Here is a 17,469-nt window from a genome sequence, read left to right on the forward strand (position 1 = left end):
GGATTGTTCATTGTTCATTATTCACATTTTTCCAAAAAGGAAGGCTGAAATGGAGGAAAAAAAGTTAAAGATTAACAATTCAAAGTGGGCCCAGAAATCAAAGAGGCCACATGGTGGCAGAATGGGACAGAGATTGGAAACATTAATGGATCTATCAACCTATCTGACAAACACACAGCCACCCAAAAACAGAACATTTTAGTAATGGAAGAATTTATGTTATACCTAAATTACCTTACACTTTGTCAAAAATAAATAATACAAATGGAAAATACAGCGGCACCATATTACTGTAGCTCAAGACGAAACAACACAAACATCAAAACAGAACCCTGAGTGCTTCACTGAGGGATGTCTTTCATTATTCTGATCTCTGAACTCTTTTTCTCTTTGTATACGTCTGCCTCACTCAGGCACAAAAATTAGCTGCAGGAGTTACAGAAAACAAATCCAATGAAAAATAATGTTCAAAAATACCATTTTATTAAGAGAAAACAACTGAGTTTTGTACATAAAAGGTATGACATACATGAGAAAACACAGTTCAACACTAAATGACATGGAAATCTCATGCACATTAAAAATCAACCTGCAGCCAATACTGAATATCTTCTTACTCCTGTCTCTATACTTTTGCGCTGCACTGTGCTGAGTTGAAGACATTAAAGTGGAGACAGAATGTCTAAAATGCTATTGGTTTCACCTAACCTTGCTTGCTGCTGTCTGACTGACCTGTTGGAAGAGGCTGAACACACCCCATCCCCACCCCTCCTCTCCTTTCTGTAGCCAAGCCATTAGCCATGAATTATGGTGCTGCTACCATCACGGCCAATTGTCTGGATGAAACGCAGACTCTGCCTGACTTACCGTTGTGTGTTAGCTTGTGCCTGAGCAGCAGGTTCAGGTTCATAGTTTTTTTTAACAGCTCCTCAGTTTAGGACAGATGCAGGTAAGCAGATGACTTTCATTAAGATTAAAAAAAGTAGGACTTTGTACAGCTATGATTGTCGATTATAGTTTTTTTTAGTCCTTTAAATTGGCAACAAATTCTATAAATTTCATAGACCGCTTCTGGTTCTCAGATTTGCTTTAACGACTGACTTTCCTAATACAGGACGGCTGGTAAATTTGCAGAGAGAGGGGGACATCGAAAGAGAGAGGGGAGAGAGCAGCATCCCTAAGCAGGAAAACTCTTCTAACATATAACCGGGAAACCGAGGAGCTGATGAGATGGTGGAGTGATGCAGAGTACGGACATCGGGGCACATGATCTGATATTGCACTGAGGAGTGGAGTAAGTATTCACCAGTGGTTTTATTTGCTTCATGTGTAGGTTTTGTACGCGGCATTAGGCAACTGCAGAGTTTTTCAGCCTTCACTGTTGGACAACAATGCAAGGCAAACATCAGACAAATTAATTAAAGCTCACAGTGTAAATACAGAATATTTACTTTGTGGGACCTGCTTGTAGTCCACTTATGTGGAGTTTGTATATGTGCCAGTAATTTTAACAAAAAAACAAAAATTATTGGCACATAATGCAGATAACCCGGTCACATATGTTTCAGTGAACACAATTATTTAGAAGAGAGTGAAAAAGTAAATGTCTGACAGATTTCTATTTCAGACAAGTGAATAAGTGGAATAAGTGCAACAATCTTTTTTCAAATGATTATTTTATTTATTAAGAGAAAGAAAAAACATCAGACTAACCTTGGATTCTGTGAAAAGATAATTGACCCTACAGGTAAATCATCAATTAATTTAGATTAATCACATGTTTTTTGTTCATTTTAAAATCCACACCCAGACCTTGTTACTTCAAGAGTTGTATCATTAAATCACTAAAACAGTACCTTCTTGACAACATAAAGTAGGCTAAAAGAACTCAAAAAGCAACACATTACAAACACCTGCCAGTTCAGAAAGGGCTACACAGCTATTTCTAAGCTATTGGAACATCAGCAAACCACAGAAAACCATTATCCACAAAAGTAAAATATACAACAACAACAAAAAACATTGAAAAGCGGCAAAGCTCTCTGTCCGCGTAAATGACTCATGTATTTATTCATGTGCATCATAATCACAACCACTAGAAGATGTAATCGTCTTTCAAGTAGTTACATGATAAACTCACTGAGTTGAAGTGTAACTCTGTGAGTTACACTTTATCTTGTAACTCCGAGAGCCGAGGTACCATTCAGCATCAAATCATCTTTTGTAACTTTCTACCAGCAGCAGTTCACTGCACTTTAACAAACCAGCCATTTATTAGCTTGTTATGAGCTGAGAGAGCAGTAGCCAGATGGTCGCTGTTGATCTTGTTACAAAGGTAGATGTGAGAAGACCATTTCTTGGTTCACAGCAAACACACACACACACACACACACACACACACCCACACACACACACGCGCGTGCACACACACACACACACACGCACGCACGCACACACACCCCCACACACACACCCCCCCCACACACACACACACACACACACCACTGGGTTGTTAATCTGCACACCCATCTCAGCACCTGCTGCTGCTGAAGATGTTAAGTGGTAGATAACCCTGAATAATTCTGTACACGTCGACTAAGTTTGGATATATTGGAGTTAAGAGTGAAGTTGAGACCATATTCGCAGGGACACATGGGTTTGCATACTAACAGACCACTGATTGCAAAGCTGATGCATAGGGTAATAAGTGAAGACATTAATGATTGACCAAACCTGTTCTGCACAATCTGTCAGAGGCGGTTGCTAAGAGCTGCAGAACAGGTGACAGGATGGTTGCATGTTCAACAGACAATGTGTGCTTATACAAACCATCCTGGCCTGCATATAAATGTCAAAAGTGATCTCGTTCATTTTTTATGCTCTCAGCCTGCTTTTGATGAACACAGATTATCATGATTGTTTGATAAGTGAAAATGACAGACTTTAAATGCAAGCTCACATAGTTCTCCCCTTCTGTATCTCTGAGCTCTGTGGCTGTGATTCAGTGCTTTCAGCGCATTGAAGGTTTTTCTGGTACTGAAGAAACATGGTGGGCCTGAGAAACCGTTCCACGTGGGAACCATTGTTGCTAAAGGCCTCATGCATCAAGTCCTGTGCCAATGGATGCTCCATGGGCATCACTGCACAACTCACATACGCCAATGCTGACACAGAGTCTGTGGAAGGTGAGTTTTTGGTACAGCTCTTAAAGCTGAGGTTTGTGTTGCAGTAGTTTTTTCTAGGTTTTATGGGGAAATAAGATGGCTTGTAATTTAAAGAGACTTTTCTAGAAATATCTGCTGTAAATTGTAAGAAATAATTGGAGATATAAGTTCAGATCTCTGAGGAAGACTGCAAATATGCTCTGTCCTTTAAGATCATGCCTTACAGTGAAAGTTGTATCATTTAATGCAACAAAATCTGCTTTAGTGAAAAACAAATAACATCAATTTGAGTTATCTCAAACTGATGTGTTTTTTACTTCACGTAGTCACATTTTATTTCAGAGGATTTTCAAAGAGATTCATTCACAACCCGGCTTTGCTGTCTCTCTGTGTTCAGGTGTGTTTGTGTACCCTCTGGAGGAAAAGGAGGTCGTGGTGGGCTTTGAGGCCATGATTGCAGGGCGGCTGGTGGGAGTGCAGATCCAGAGCAGAGGAAAGCTGAAGGACTGCTGTTTGGAGTGCTGCCCTAAATCTGGTCTTGACGGATACTACGGGAGCAGCCAGGAGTGGAGCTGCTGCTGCGGGATGTCAGGCCTGGACATACAATGCACCAACGGTGAGGAAGAGAGAGACAGTGAAAGATGGATCAATTGATGTGGTTGTCATATAAGAAATGTTAGGGATGCTTTGAAGATGATTTTTAGGTGCATATTGTAATTAACCAAAATAATTTTCAAACAGACATAAATAATTCTATTTTGATTCATCCAGATTTGAGAAGATCTGAACAAGCCATCTCTTTGCTTGTTGCTGAATTAATTAGCCATAAAACTCCAAAAAGAGTGAAATGTCATGTTTCTTGTAATTGCAATACCACATTGTGAGTTGTTTTGTTGACTGTACTGCTCATTTTCCCTTCAATTTGGTGAAGTCTTTCAGTTCCTTGTAAAAGAAAAACAGGACCAAAGCATAATGTTTCCATCTCCATGCTTAGCTGTGAGAATTGTGTTCTTTGAATAAAGTTGATGCAAACTTGATTAATTATTTTTATTTAATACTTTCATGCTTTGAAAGTATGAAATAATTTTTTTTCATACTTTGTCTCAAGCTTTGTCTGAATTATTTGGATGTTCATTTGCAAATGTGCCACAACGGAAAGATTTCCATTTTTCAAAGCATAACTACTGCTCTCCAGTTGGGTTTCTTTAAGTCTGTGCTCCAAACTGCCTTAGCATCAAATCAAATCAAATCAAATTTTATTTGTATAGCACATTTCAGCAAGGCACTTCAAAGTGCTTTACATCATAAACACAAGAACACAAAGTCATGCAAGATAAACAATACATTGTTACATATTACATTTAAAAAACAATTCTAAAAAGGTGTGTTTTTAGTTGCAATTTAAAGGAAGTCAGGGTTTCCGCTGTTTTACAGTTTTCTGGAAGTTCGTTCCAAATTTTTGGTGCATAGATGCTGAAAGCTGCTTCTCCTCTCTTGGTTCTGGTTCTGGGGATGCAGAGCAGACCAGAACCATTATCAAGCTTCTCTCTTGTGGTTATGGTTACCCTTCACTCCATGTTGTAGGATCTTTCATGAAAGGTGATTGACGGCCACTTTAAGATACTTCCTAATCATCAAACCAACACTCCTCACCTTTTCCCCAAGCTGCTTGACGACTAGTTTTACAGCCCATTCTAGTCTCATGCAGATTTTGCTCCTGAAATAATCAGGTCTTTATTCTTGGTGGTGGAGAGATTAAAAATGACGAAACCTTTTATGTGGACAGGTCTGGAATATTTTATTGATGTCAGTATTTTGATCTAAGGACACCTGATTTTGGATGAAGACCTGGAAAGAACCACATTCATTGTGGGTTGTGGAGTTATTGGCCCTATGGACATAGTGTCTGTGACCATCAGCACCACACTGGAACTCCCCACTATGGAAAACGGAGCTATCCGTATCGTCTACCCAACGCTGCTTACTCCGGTTGTAACCGGCCAGTTGACTGCAAGCAAAAGTGAAAATGGAGGAAAGTCTGAGGAAACCGGGTAATTATATTTGCTCGTTTTTACAATGTGAATAAAAAAATGTAATAGGTGTGCCATGGATTGATAACTTGTTTAAGTAATTTCTTGTATTAGAGCGACCAGCTGTTTCGGTGCTACCTCAGGGAAGCAGGATCGGGCTGTCGACTCTGAGCAGCAGTGCTCTCATGGCCTCTTTTCCAGTCCTGCTGTCAATCTGGCACCGTATGAACTCAACTTCCAGCTGCTGGTTAGAGGCGCCTGTCTGCTGGCTGGTACTGTCTTGTCTTCTGAAATAAGTCTGATTCTGTAGTTCTTGACTAAATGATCATGACATGCTGGAACAGGAGGCAGTCTCACGTCAAAATTTAATTATTGAGCTGCAGAGAAAAACCTCAGTTGCAACATAGCCAACGCAAGGACAAATGGGAAGTATAAGGAGGAAAAAGATTAGCTAGTAAAATCTTACCCTGCAAAATCTGACTAAATTACCTGGAAAAATTTATTTGCACTCTTTGATTTGGTCTCATAAATTATCATGTCACCTGAAAACGGAACCACACTCTTAATATCAGCCTCTTTTACTCTAAAAGTCCAAAATAAAATACATTGCATACCAACTGCCTTGAGAAATCCCCTTTCTAATACTTGTCAAAAGATATTCATGTTTTCGACAGGTCAATTCACACTCCAAATCTTCTTGCAATTGAATATATGTACTGAACTTGATCAGACTGAGTATGAACAATGTTTGAATTCAGAAATATGTCCACTAAAATAATCATCATGATATACAATATTTTTTTTCTCCTTGATGACACTTTACCTTGTTTCAGGCTTGGAGAGCCCTACACATGCTCTGAGAGCAGATGCAGATCCTAGTGCCCAAAGTGCATCTGCCACCTATATCACTTTGGCTCAGGAGCATCCGTACGATAGACATGTAGAGATAATATTGCACCTCAGTGGTGAGTGAAGACAATCTGCCAGTGAAATGTTTAGAAACACATCCTGACTTATAAGTGCAAAGCTGCATTTTGAAATGCATCATTCTTCCACAGAACCTCACAGTCCATTGGTCATCCTGGAGAAAGGCAGACTGTCCTTCAGCCAGTATGAACAACAGATCTGCTCTCGCAAAGATTACATTCGATACACACGCAAAGACTCAGACCCTGAGAGAAGGGTGAGATATTCTTACGAATATTTTTAAAATCTCATTCACAAGTTTGTTTTATATTTACGTCCATCTAACCTCCCTGTGATAATTTCGCTGTTGGAAAGCTGGAGTACATCCGTAGACGATACCACAAAGACGTCCTCTGCAGCCCCGTGCTCATGCTCAACTTCTGTCCTGACTTACTGTCCGAGCCTCTGGAGCTGCACAAAGCTACCAGAGAGTTGCTGTTCCTAATCGATCGCAGCGGCAGCATGAGTGGCACCAACATACGACGTGTGAAGGTCAGACACACTGAAAACTGCCAGAAAGTAGTCGATTTTAAATTTTGAGGGAGAATGTGTCTTGATGTCATGCCAAGCTGTCTGCAATGTGTTGCTTCCTCAGGAAGCCATGGCAGTGGCCCTGAAGAGTCTACCCACTGGTACGATGATCAACATAGCTGGCTTTGGGACCACCATCAAGCCTCTGTTTACCTCCAGCAAGCTCTGCACTGATGTTAGTTTTACACAGTGATGGTTGTTAGGAATGTTTCCTATCAGTGTCTTATTTATCAGGTCAGTCACATTAACTAGCACCCCTAAGTCAATATATTTAGCTTTCATATATACTAATATTCTATTGTGGGCAATCTTCAAATTCAACCTTTATTCTGAGCTTATGAATTCAATGGGGAGAAGCGTTAAATTTTTTTTTAGCAAAACCTCTTGAGAGTAGATGTAAGTTTTATTTCTATACTTTAGCTCATTAAGCTCAATCATTGTGAAGTGCTCCAAGAGAAGACACTAAGAGTTTGTTTTCTGGAGAAAGGATTTGATTTAAAGAATTGGGCTGAAATTACAGTTTGGCTTGCTACTAAAAATCTCATTAAAATTACTTTTGTGAGATTATCCCACTGTGGTAAATATGAATATATTTCAAAGCTTTAAAGCTTTAAAACAGCTTCCCTAGAGATGCTAAGAAAAGGGGCAATGACCTTCACTCTAAGCCTGTGAGATGCATACAGTGAGTTCACAAGATTGCAAGTCCATCACTTGTTAAAAAAACATGTTGCAAATTCTTTTTTATGCGAGAGAATATACATGCATCATTTAGTTCTTGTAACCTGAATGTCGATGTTGTTTAACAACGCCGGACGAGCTGTGCTGCCCTCCAATCTGGCCACAGCGTTTCTTCTTGGGTTGCCTTAGCAGCAGAGTATCAGGTTTAATCCAGACCAGGGACTGGAAGGACAAACAGTCTTTGCAAATTCTCCACACCATATGGTGGCCTTTCATGCATTTTCACTCGAGATGTCCTGCTGGCTCCTGTTCTACCAGGGATGGGGTTTTTTTCTACAGTTTGTACTAAAGCAGGTGCTAAGCTCTATGTATGTGCTGTCCTTATTAGAGAGGGTCTGATTCAATTATTTTCTCATAGGTTTATGTGAGCATTTAACATCAGCCAACAAAACATTTTAATTTGCTGATTATTCTGACAGTCAACTGGAACAGGTGTCATCTACTACAGGTGTCATTACAACAAATCTGATTGGATCCGTATTTTTATGCGCTACATACATCCAGGTGACTCTAATGCAGGCCTATGAGTACATCCAGAGGATGAGAGCGGATATGCGCGGGACCAACCTGCAGGGGGCGCTGTCCTGGCTCTACCAGCAGCCCATGCAGCGTTCATATCCACGGCAGGTCTTTATCATCACTGACGGCTCCATCAGCAATGTGGCTAAGGTGCTGGAGTTGGTTCGCAGAAACACATGTGCTGGCAGGTACGGAAACCATGAAACCATGTGCAAACATGGGAAGGAAAACAATGTCTGAATGAGGTGGTATTATGTCACACTGTCAAAAATTCACAGGAGAAATTACGAAAATATTGTGGAGGTAGAACAACGGAAATGAAAAAAGGTGGGACACATATTGCGGAATTGAGCTGAGAAAGTGAAAAAGGAGACAAATAAATAAATAAATCAGCCCCGCCCAGTAATCCCTTTAAGTGCTCTGCTCTGCAGTGAGAGACACGCCCATCAATTTCCCCCATGCAGAATAACTCCATCTCTGTCTACCTCATTAGTATTCTCCTGGTGGGCTGACTTTCCCCAAGGCATCTCAGCTGTCTCTGAAACTTATGCACTTCTTTGTTGTTCTTTATTCTCAAACCCGATTGCAGTTAATATTGCAATAATATGTGAGCGTGTGCATTTTTGTTGTTTGAAAATCCACCTCTTTCATATGCCTCTCTAGATGCTTTGGCCTCGGCCTCGGACCGCGGGCCTGCAGGAGGCTCCTTCAGGGAATTGCCAAACTGACCGGAGGGACCGCAGAGTTCTTCGACGATGAAGAACGACTCCAGCCCAAGGTCAACACTAGCACAGCACTGCCATCTTCTGGAGAATCATGAGCCACACAGCAGCTACAGTTATATCCTTGCTATTTTTGTATCGACCTGACATTTTCATCATCATATGACAAGTTGAATATTTTAGATGACAAAGGCTTTGGTCAGTTTCTTCAGAGTCAACTCATACAAAAATGTCTTAAAACTGTTTACTAGTTTTCTAGCACAAAGATACATTTGAGAAGGAAATAAAAGCAAAAACAGGGCAACAAGATTACACGTAATGATAAATAATTTGATGCAAAACAGAAGTAAGTAACGAAAAAGTTCAATGGAGCTAATTCTACAGAACTGGTGTCTGACCAGTTGAGATTGTGGTGTGGTCAGAACATGATAGTCTGAGAACCTCAGGTTTTGACTATGGTCGTTAGGAGATCTGGTATTTATCTTGGTGCAGTGGCCAAAACCGAATCCTCAACTTATTGTGACTTGGTTCTGAACCCTGCTGTAGATAATCAAGTCTCTAAAGAAGGCCTTTGAACCTGTTCTGACGGATGTTCGGATTGACTGGTACCTGCCAGAGAACATGGAGGCCCTCCTTTCACCCAATGAAATTCCTCCTTTGTACCCCGGAGATCGCCTCGTTGGATACTGCACTCTTTATGACATGACAAATTTCAAAGCAAAGAAGACGGAGGTATGGCGTCACAATATGATTTAGAGTTTGACCTTTTGTACATTCACAGGTGATTCACAAACCAAATCTTAGCTTGCCTTTTCACAGACAAACAGTGAATAGTTACAGCACCCTATTTATTAATTCATATACAACCACATATAATATATAAATAATCCACTTCACAAATGGACAAAAGTCTCTGTTGGCGTTCACATAAAATCCAAAGCAAATCTATTAATGTTTCTTATTGTAAGTCTATACAATGGGAAGAAACCTCAAAAGGTAAATATATGTGCATACATTTTTATTGTTCAGTGCCAAGAAAGGGACTGCAGAGGTGTACACCGTGATTCGGTGGGTTCTGTTTTTACCCATTCGAATGATGAGCTTTCATCTCCTCCTTCATCTGAGCTCATGCCTGTGGTGATGCACTCCGACAGAACCGAGCTAGAGGAGGCTCTGAGAGAAATCTCAAGAGAAATTTCATCTGAGTTCTCTTGTGCCAGAGACCCTGACCTTGGAATAAGCCCAGGTGATACACAGGTCACTAAACTGATTTAGATCTGGAAATATTGTTTCCATGGTGTTTCACAGCTGTCTTTTTGTCCAAACCAGGTGTGGAGCTGGATTGGTCCAGCGATATAAGACGGAGGATCCAGCAGAGCTCCTACATTCAGGAGCAGTACGTTCTCACTCACTGCTCCCTGAGCAGCGAGAGAAGTCTTCAGACACAGACCCACGTACACATTCATGCCTCAAGCTCTGACTCTGCAGGTGGGGGATTTCTTTCTGATACCCACTCCTCTGGTCCGGTATTGGAAACAGGGTCTTTACCACAAGGCCTTGAGAGGATGGCCCCTCCAGAGGCATCATCCTTATCTCGCTGGGCGGACCCAGCATGGCAACAAAACCTTTCAGCGGAAACTCCTGACAATGTTGCTAAAAAGGTGACAGTAACAGTTTTACCCATTGTTAAATTAGATTGACAGTTTAAACGTATTTTGGACTTCCTTCATTTTTGTTTTTGTGCCATCAGAATGGGCATCTGGATGGAGGCGAGGAGTCTCGAAGGAGACAGAAAGCATTAGCTCGTTCCACAATGGCAGCAAGGAGTTTTTCATCACCACAGGGTGAACTGGAAATGCATCGCCTCCGGAGAGCTCTTGAGAGGGTCTCCTTTGACCAGACTCTTGGAGGACGGTTGGATGAAAGTGAGGGAGAAACAAGGCCTTCATCAAGAGGGACGGTTTCCCACAGAAGCCTGACTGACTCCAGTGAGTAAGAAAGAGTCCAAAAAATACTTTTTCTAATTCAGTTTCATCACATAGAGTTTAAACCAGATATCAATACACAACTTTTAAAATGTCATGTTTTCAAAAGGGGGGAGAGGGGCAGTTGTGAGAAGAAAAAAGCCCTTGCCCTTGCATAAGAGTGAAACATACCTTAACACAGACATCTTCAGATGTCTGTGTTTTAGAGGTATGTGTTTTAGCACGACTGGTCAGTACTGACCATGAGTTTGTGATTTCCTTCAGCCATTCAAAAAAATAAATCTGTAAGAACTAAATTCTTGTAGATTTTTTTCTGTAACACTTGCTAGTATGATACATTTCAGTAAATGTTTCTCATCTGTACATGTATTTCTTAAGAATGTGTTACAGGCACTATGCAGGCCTTGGTGAGGCTACACTTGTTTAACTCTAACTTTTCCCCCCTAAATAAAGTCTGTTTAAAAGTTCATGTTTTTTTTTCTTAAATACCTCCTCTCGCAGAGATTTACTTACATCTTCTGACAACTAGCCTGACTTATAATATCATTGGTTAAGTTTACCTAAACATAGCAAAGTCACCTTTTAACATCTTGGACAGGATATTTTATGGATAATTTGGCTGATTGTCCATTTGAAAGACCCATTTGTCCCCAAGGTTTATGGTCCTGACTGATATCTTGAGCTGTTTATTTCATATTCACACACATTTCCTCATGATGCCATCTATTGTGTGAAGTGCAATTGTCCATATTGTAGCAAAATATTCACACAACAGAGTGCTGCAACCCTTTCCTCTTTTGGATCCTCCAGACGGACTCCTGTTTCCTGCTTCGCCCCTGGACTGGGACAGCCTCACTGACCCAGAATATCTATTTACTGCTGCTCAGCCTGCAGATCCTCCCCTAGGTCAGTGTCGCTCCATCATTCATGGTCTGCTGAGTGGCAAACCTGTGTCCTGGGAGGTTACTGTGGACATGGGACATCTCTGGCCACCGGAAGACCAGGACACCACTGGAGTCAATGAATGTAGAATTGGTGGGGACGATGTAGGAAAGCCATGGGAGGAGATCATTCACCACCTGACGGCTCGCTCAGTAATAAGGGACTTCGAAAAGCTGGCAGAAAAAGAGAGCGAAACTGGACATGGTGATGATTGTTACACACACTATCAATGTCACATTTATTTCCGTTGTCACTTACATTTATTTCCATTCAGGGTCAGGTAAAAGGTATCGTATGAAGGCTATTCAAACAAGCAAGCACTGTAACATCATATGCATGTACACAGCCTTCACCATTACCAATGGCAGTACAAGCAAAGGCTTGGCAGAGAGCACAGACGTCCGAAACACAGGTATGTTATAAAGTTACATTGGCTATGAAAAGCTTCAGTCATTTTTTGACAGTGTTTGTTTGGACCAAATGTGCAGCGCTTGAAGAAACAAACCTAAAAAGGCCTGCAGATACACATTGTTGGCTTTCTATCCCTGTTCTTTCACTTCAAAATTATGAGCAATCTTGCATTGGTCTATCAGCTAAAATTTCAATGAACATATCTGAGAAAGTCCAAGAGCTACTTGGACTTTTTCAGATATGGTAAAAATATGTGCAAAAGGGTGAGAATGTTTGTTTTTGCATTAGCATTTATGGGCAGACTTATTAGACAGCTTACTGAATAGACATGTTATAGGGTCAGGAACTACATGGGTAAAAAGATGAAAATCGGGTTATAATTCAGATGTCAGACTGCTGGTTATGCTTTTTCTGTATTTCCCTGTCCATGTAGGGATTCATATGGGGAACAGGCAAACGTCTCAGTCTGGAGGTCGCAGGCAGAGGGTCTATTCTGCCGGTCTGGGAAGACGGCGGATCAGCGGCGAAAGTGAAGAGGCTGAAGACGCCTGGAACTTTACAGGTAGACCACACCAAAAAAGATACCAGCACCCGCTTCTTTTAACCAAACTTTACAACAGTTTTTGGGTTTCTTTCACTTCTGTAAGCTTACATCTTGGAATATTAGAGAATATTGTCAACAATGACGACACTCAAGGGACACTTCTCTTACTTCACAAAGCCTTCAGTCTAGGAAAATGAAAAATACATACATTTTTAAAGGTGTTTTTTTTCATTCAAAGTAAAATTCCATTATAACTACATATTTTAGAATAAATCTAATATTCACACCATGTTTGAAACATTCTTGTTTAATGTTTTCCTTCAACAATCCTATCTCAGACGCAGGTGGATTCTGTTCCATGGCTACTGTAACAACAGGGATGTCGTGCAATCGTTCACAGCGATCTATAGAGAGCAAATCAATGGAGAGCTTCTTTAGCACCAGGTAAAGTTTATATTGTAATCTCTCTGAAACAATATGTAAAATTCAGTGTGAGAAGGGTGGTAGAGGACTCATAAAAGTAGGCCCTGAATAGACTCCAGCACAAGTAACATTCTAGGCACATTTAATTTGGTATCATTAATCATTTGCTGATCAAGTCTTGTTTGAACTTGGGTCATTTTCGAAGTTAATTTTTTTTGTTTTTTGCAGGTTCCAGCTGGGTCGACTCAGATCCTCTATTTCATCCGGAAAGCAGGTTCCCCTCAAATCTCACTGTCTATCAGCAGAGGCCGACAAACAGCCAGAGAGCGAAACTCCAGACTACCAGCCCCTGGTGAGGTGGATCCACGTCCAGCACAAGACACAATATTTTGTTTTTACTTTTAAACATGGTGTAATTGATCATGTATTGATGGCATTACATCCACATTGTTCTATGCTATTAGATACTACATACATGCTGAGCCAGAGACTGATACTCAGTGGTGTAAATGTCTATTTCCATGAAAATAAACATTGCATTTCCATTGGGAAGTCGACTAGTATGAGGTCCGATGTGATGTTATTTAAGTGGGGTTTTTCAGAACTATTTCGTCTACTGGTGTTTATCTTCCTTGCTTTATTAAGTCCAGTCAGTGCAATCATCTTCTCTACCAGGAAATGTTAGATCAGTTTGGTTCCATAAAGGAGCTATTGGTTGAGGCTATTGACCTGTACTTGACTCGTCATCAAACGTGCCTGACCTGAACCCTGTAAAGAATCGGTGGACGATTGTCAAGAGGAAGTTGGAAGACACAGGAAGTAAGGGTGCAAATCATTATCAAAATCAGCTTTGTCAAGTTTGTCCACACAAAAAAGGAATTTGACTAAAGGTTAAAGTCTAACTACTTGTGTCGAGGGTGTGTGGAGGACTGCAGATGTCTTAGCAACCTTTTTTTTTTCTACAAGCCCTAGATGGAGGGAAGATCAGTTCAGATTATCCTCTCTGCAGACCTAATTGTTTGTTGCAGTTTGAACTTGTCCTGTTTTGTGGGTGAGCTAAACCTCGTAGTGATGGATGTGCACACAACAGACTGAATAAGGCCAGTGTAAACAATGACCAGCAGCTCTTCTGGCAGGTTGTGCTCCTTGTCTTTGAAAGTATTGTCTCTGCTGGGCCTTCTTCTCACCTCTAGGTTGTTGTCAAAGCAACCTTTGCCTCTTTTATGTCAAAATGACATAAAACCTGCCACATATTGAGTGCATATTCTTTTCAGTATGTCCAGTGTGTTTTTTTTCATTGGTCTTAACACTAATTTATGGTCCTTTTCTTAGGTGCATTTGCAACTTGCATCAGGGGCTTTTCTCCTGACGGCGATGTACTCAGAGTGTGTCCAAATCCCCCTGGACCGCCTTAAGAGAGCATCACCTTACAGCCTTCACCGACGTAGCCTCAGCCCAGCTTTTCGCTCCACTTCTCCCAGCGCTCCCTCTTTGTCCACCTCTGCCAAGCCTCCAGGTGTTTCCACGATTCACCATGTCACCTTTTCTCCTTCCTCGTGCTCTCTGGCCAAACCAGCTGCTCCTCCCTTCCACCACACTCCAGTAGACAACCCTTTGATTTTGGAGTCGAGGCTTCTGCGAAAACATTTGTCAGAACGAGACCCGGTCACATCTCCCCCTGATCTCCCGAGCTCTGAGGAGGGATCCTTGGAGCTGTCTATTGGCCCCTCTCACAGTCAAAGCCTTGGACAAGCAGACAGCGGCCGTGGTTCAGAGACTGATATATACGAGGGGACTTCAGCAGAGCTAGCAGACCTCCAGGGTAGCACCCAGTTGGCTCAGGAAGATCTCGAAGGTTCCACCTGGGCCACCGCTGTTGCTCTGGCGTGGCTGGAGCATCGGTGTGCCGGCTACTTCATGGAGTGGGAGCTGGTGGCAGCAAAAGCAGATTTCTGGCTGCGCTGTCAGAAGCTGCCAGAGGGAGTGGACCTTGCAGGGCTAAGAGGAGCAGCCAGACAGCTGTTTCTGCTGCTGCGCCACTGGGATGAAAACATCAAGCTTAACATGCTGTGTTATAACCCCAATAATATGTGAGACAGTCAGTTCAGAGGTACAAAAACAAATCTACAGTCATGTGGAAGCATTCGGACACCCCAACTACTTTGTTTTTATTTTGGTTTTAGGAAATATTCACATGTTGATTTGTAATTAGCAAGACATTTTGATGAAACAAAGTATTTGTAAGTAAACAAAAGTGAAAATTGTTTTCCTCATTAAAGACAGGAAATAAATTAGCAAAAAGTTAGAATACTCCACCCACTGAAAGCTAGTCTTTGCCCCTTTGACTGAAATGACTTCAGTAACTGCTTGTATCCCCCTGACCATCTCTGACATTGCTCTGAGGAAAGTTTGTCGCACTCCTCACATTCAGCTGAAAGATGTTTGAGGGCTTTCAAGGCATTCCATAATGTCTCACAAAAATCCGATCTGGGCTTTGACTTTCCATTTCTTAATGGTCCTTGGTGAATTCACTGTTGATTTGGGGAGCACTGTCATTCTGTAAGGACCAATTCTGCTTCGTCTTTACTTCTTTTTTATTTTAAGTCTTGCATCCTCTGATACATGGTGGAATAAAGGTGGATTATGTAAGGGTGAGCTGTCAAATAATGACACTTCCACCTCTGTGCTTCACAGTTGATATGAGGTTATTTTCCCAAAATGCTGTGTTTGATTTATGCCAATCATATCCTCTCTTCTGATGCCCAAATACATTTCATGTAGACTCAGCTGTCCAAAGAACATTATTCCAGAAGCCCTGATGTTTGTCTGCATTCTCCATTACCAAATTAAGGCTTCTGGCTTTCTGTTTTTCTTAAGAGAGCAAAGGACCCTTGCTTTCTCTTTTAACAACTCGTGTGAGTAAAACTTGTGCAGTCTAAACTTCAGCAGACGGGATCACACCAAACATAAATGACTGAGATTTAAACTGGGCAAATCGCCTCGAAAACGTTGTTCCAGTCATTTGCACTTGACAAAAAGGAATAAATGTGAGGCAATCCTAATTCATTCCTAATCAGAAATAGCATTTTTTTTTATTTAGTATAAAATGTATTTCTTTTCTCTATTTTTTTGTTTTATCTTATGTATATTACTAGAATTATCTCATATGAAATATCCAAATGTCCAAGCTCAGCAGAAAGATAAATAGGCTATTGTAGGGTGTCTTACTTTTCTCACAACTGGATAACAAAAGTTGTACTTTATTAGCTGATACTGTAAATCAGTGCCAAATCCACCCCAATTTACAAAAGTGACCTTTTATTATAAATTTGCTTTATGCAAACACAGGAATGCCTTGACCATCTGAATAAGCTTTTCGTAGTTTAAACTGTAGCTTAAAGTCTGTATTATGTATACTATGCCAAACAAAGAATCAGTCAATGATTGTCATGTTAGTTATTAGATAAACTGATGAAAGTTTAGCTCACTCAATCAACATAATACAACATAATTGAAGCTAAGCATTTGTTGTACTGTGTACAAAAGGAATAAAAGTTTTAATCTGTGTTTGATTTGTTCAGTCAGTTCACATCTACAAAATAGTGCTCCATCTTTCTCCCACAGACCAAAATTATGACTACTGGGATACTCGGTATGCTATTTGTCCTTAGGTATGAGTGTGAGCAGAATAGATGCCTGCAGATCTGTCCAGGATGAACACCTCCTCTCATCCACTGAATGCTGGAAACAGACACCAGGCCCCCAGGGACCCTTTGTGGATGACAGGACAGGCAAAGGACATATATTTATTTTCCTGGAAAATCTGGGCAAACTTCATACCTTTTAAGAAGGAACAGCAAACAAGTATTACAATGCTGAAATCTTAGGTAAACATTTTTTTATTTAAGTTTTAAGTTTATATAAGTCTGAATATCTCACATGTCCATTGATTTTGAGTGACTATTACAAAATGTGACACATCAGAACTCCTAATCAAACCAAACCACTCAGTGACCTCCCACTGGTAGATATTGCATATTTGAGTCAGATAACCCTATTTCAGGGGTAGGCAACTCCAGGCTTCGAGAGCCAGTCTCCTGCAACTTTTAGATGTTGAACCCAATAGGAACTTGCTTATTTGCTGACAAGCTACTCCATTCGAGGTTTAAATATTATTTAGGTATAAATACAAATAGAACCATAAGCAGTATAAATGTACAACAGTAACACTTTATTTGATGGGTTGTGAATAAGACTGTCATGACACCGTCATAAACATGACATAACACCTGACATGGACATGAAGTATGAAGTAAATCATGAAGTAAATCTTCATGAATATTTATGACTCGTCATAAAGTGTCATTTGGTAAATCACGACACTTAATTCAAAGTCCTGGACAGATCTGCAGTTGACATTATTCAAAATGTTTTTATGGCATCTTGACATTAACCAAGAAATCATGATCTGACATAAATTTGTTATAAAAGTAT

The 17,469-nt window shown here is 40.7% G+C and overlaps 1 protein-coding gene across 1 annotated transcript; it reads left to right on the forward strand.

Moving 5' to 3' along the window:
- Positions 1–894: 894 nt before the first annotated feature.
- vwa5b2 (von Willebrand factor A domain containing 5B2) lies at positions 895–16,541 on the forward strand. Its single transcript, XM_055033440.1, has 22 exons — positions 895–949; positions 1,115–1,294; positions 3,006–3,185; positions 3,562–3,780; positions 4,990–5,215; positions 5,309–5,466; positions 6,028–6,159; positions 6,253–6,377; positions 6,476–6,652; positions 6,756–6,866; positions 7,934–8,136; positions 8,612–8,726; positions 9,217–9,402; positions 9,700–9,916; positions 10,000–10,331; positions 10,421–10,658; positions 11,466–11,801; positions 11,872–12,009; positions 12,442–12,570; positions 12,891–12,996; positions 13,204–13,327; positions 14,308–16,541. The coding sequence occupies exons 3-22, from the start codon at positions 3,047–3,049 to the stop codon at positions 15,067–15,069; spliced, it is 4,173 nt and encodes a 1,390-aa protein (XP_054889415.1). The 5' UTR covers positions 895–949; positions 1,115–1,294; positions 3,006–3,046; the 3' UTR covers positions 15,070–16,541.
- The last annotated feature ends 928 nt before the right edge of the window (positions 16,542–17,469 follow it).

This window comes from Poeciliopsis prolifica, unplaced genomic scaffold (genome assembly GCF_027474105.1).
Source record: "Poeciliopsis prolifica strain line A6 unplaced genomic scaffold, Auburn_PproV2 SCAFFOLD008, whole genome shotgun sequence".
Lineage (NCBI taxonomy): Eukaryota > Metazoa > Chordata > Actinopteri > Cyprinodontiformes > Poeciliidae > Poeciliopsis > Poeciliopsis prolifica.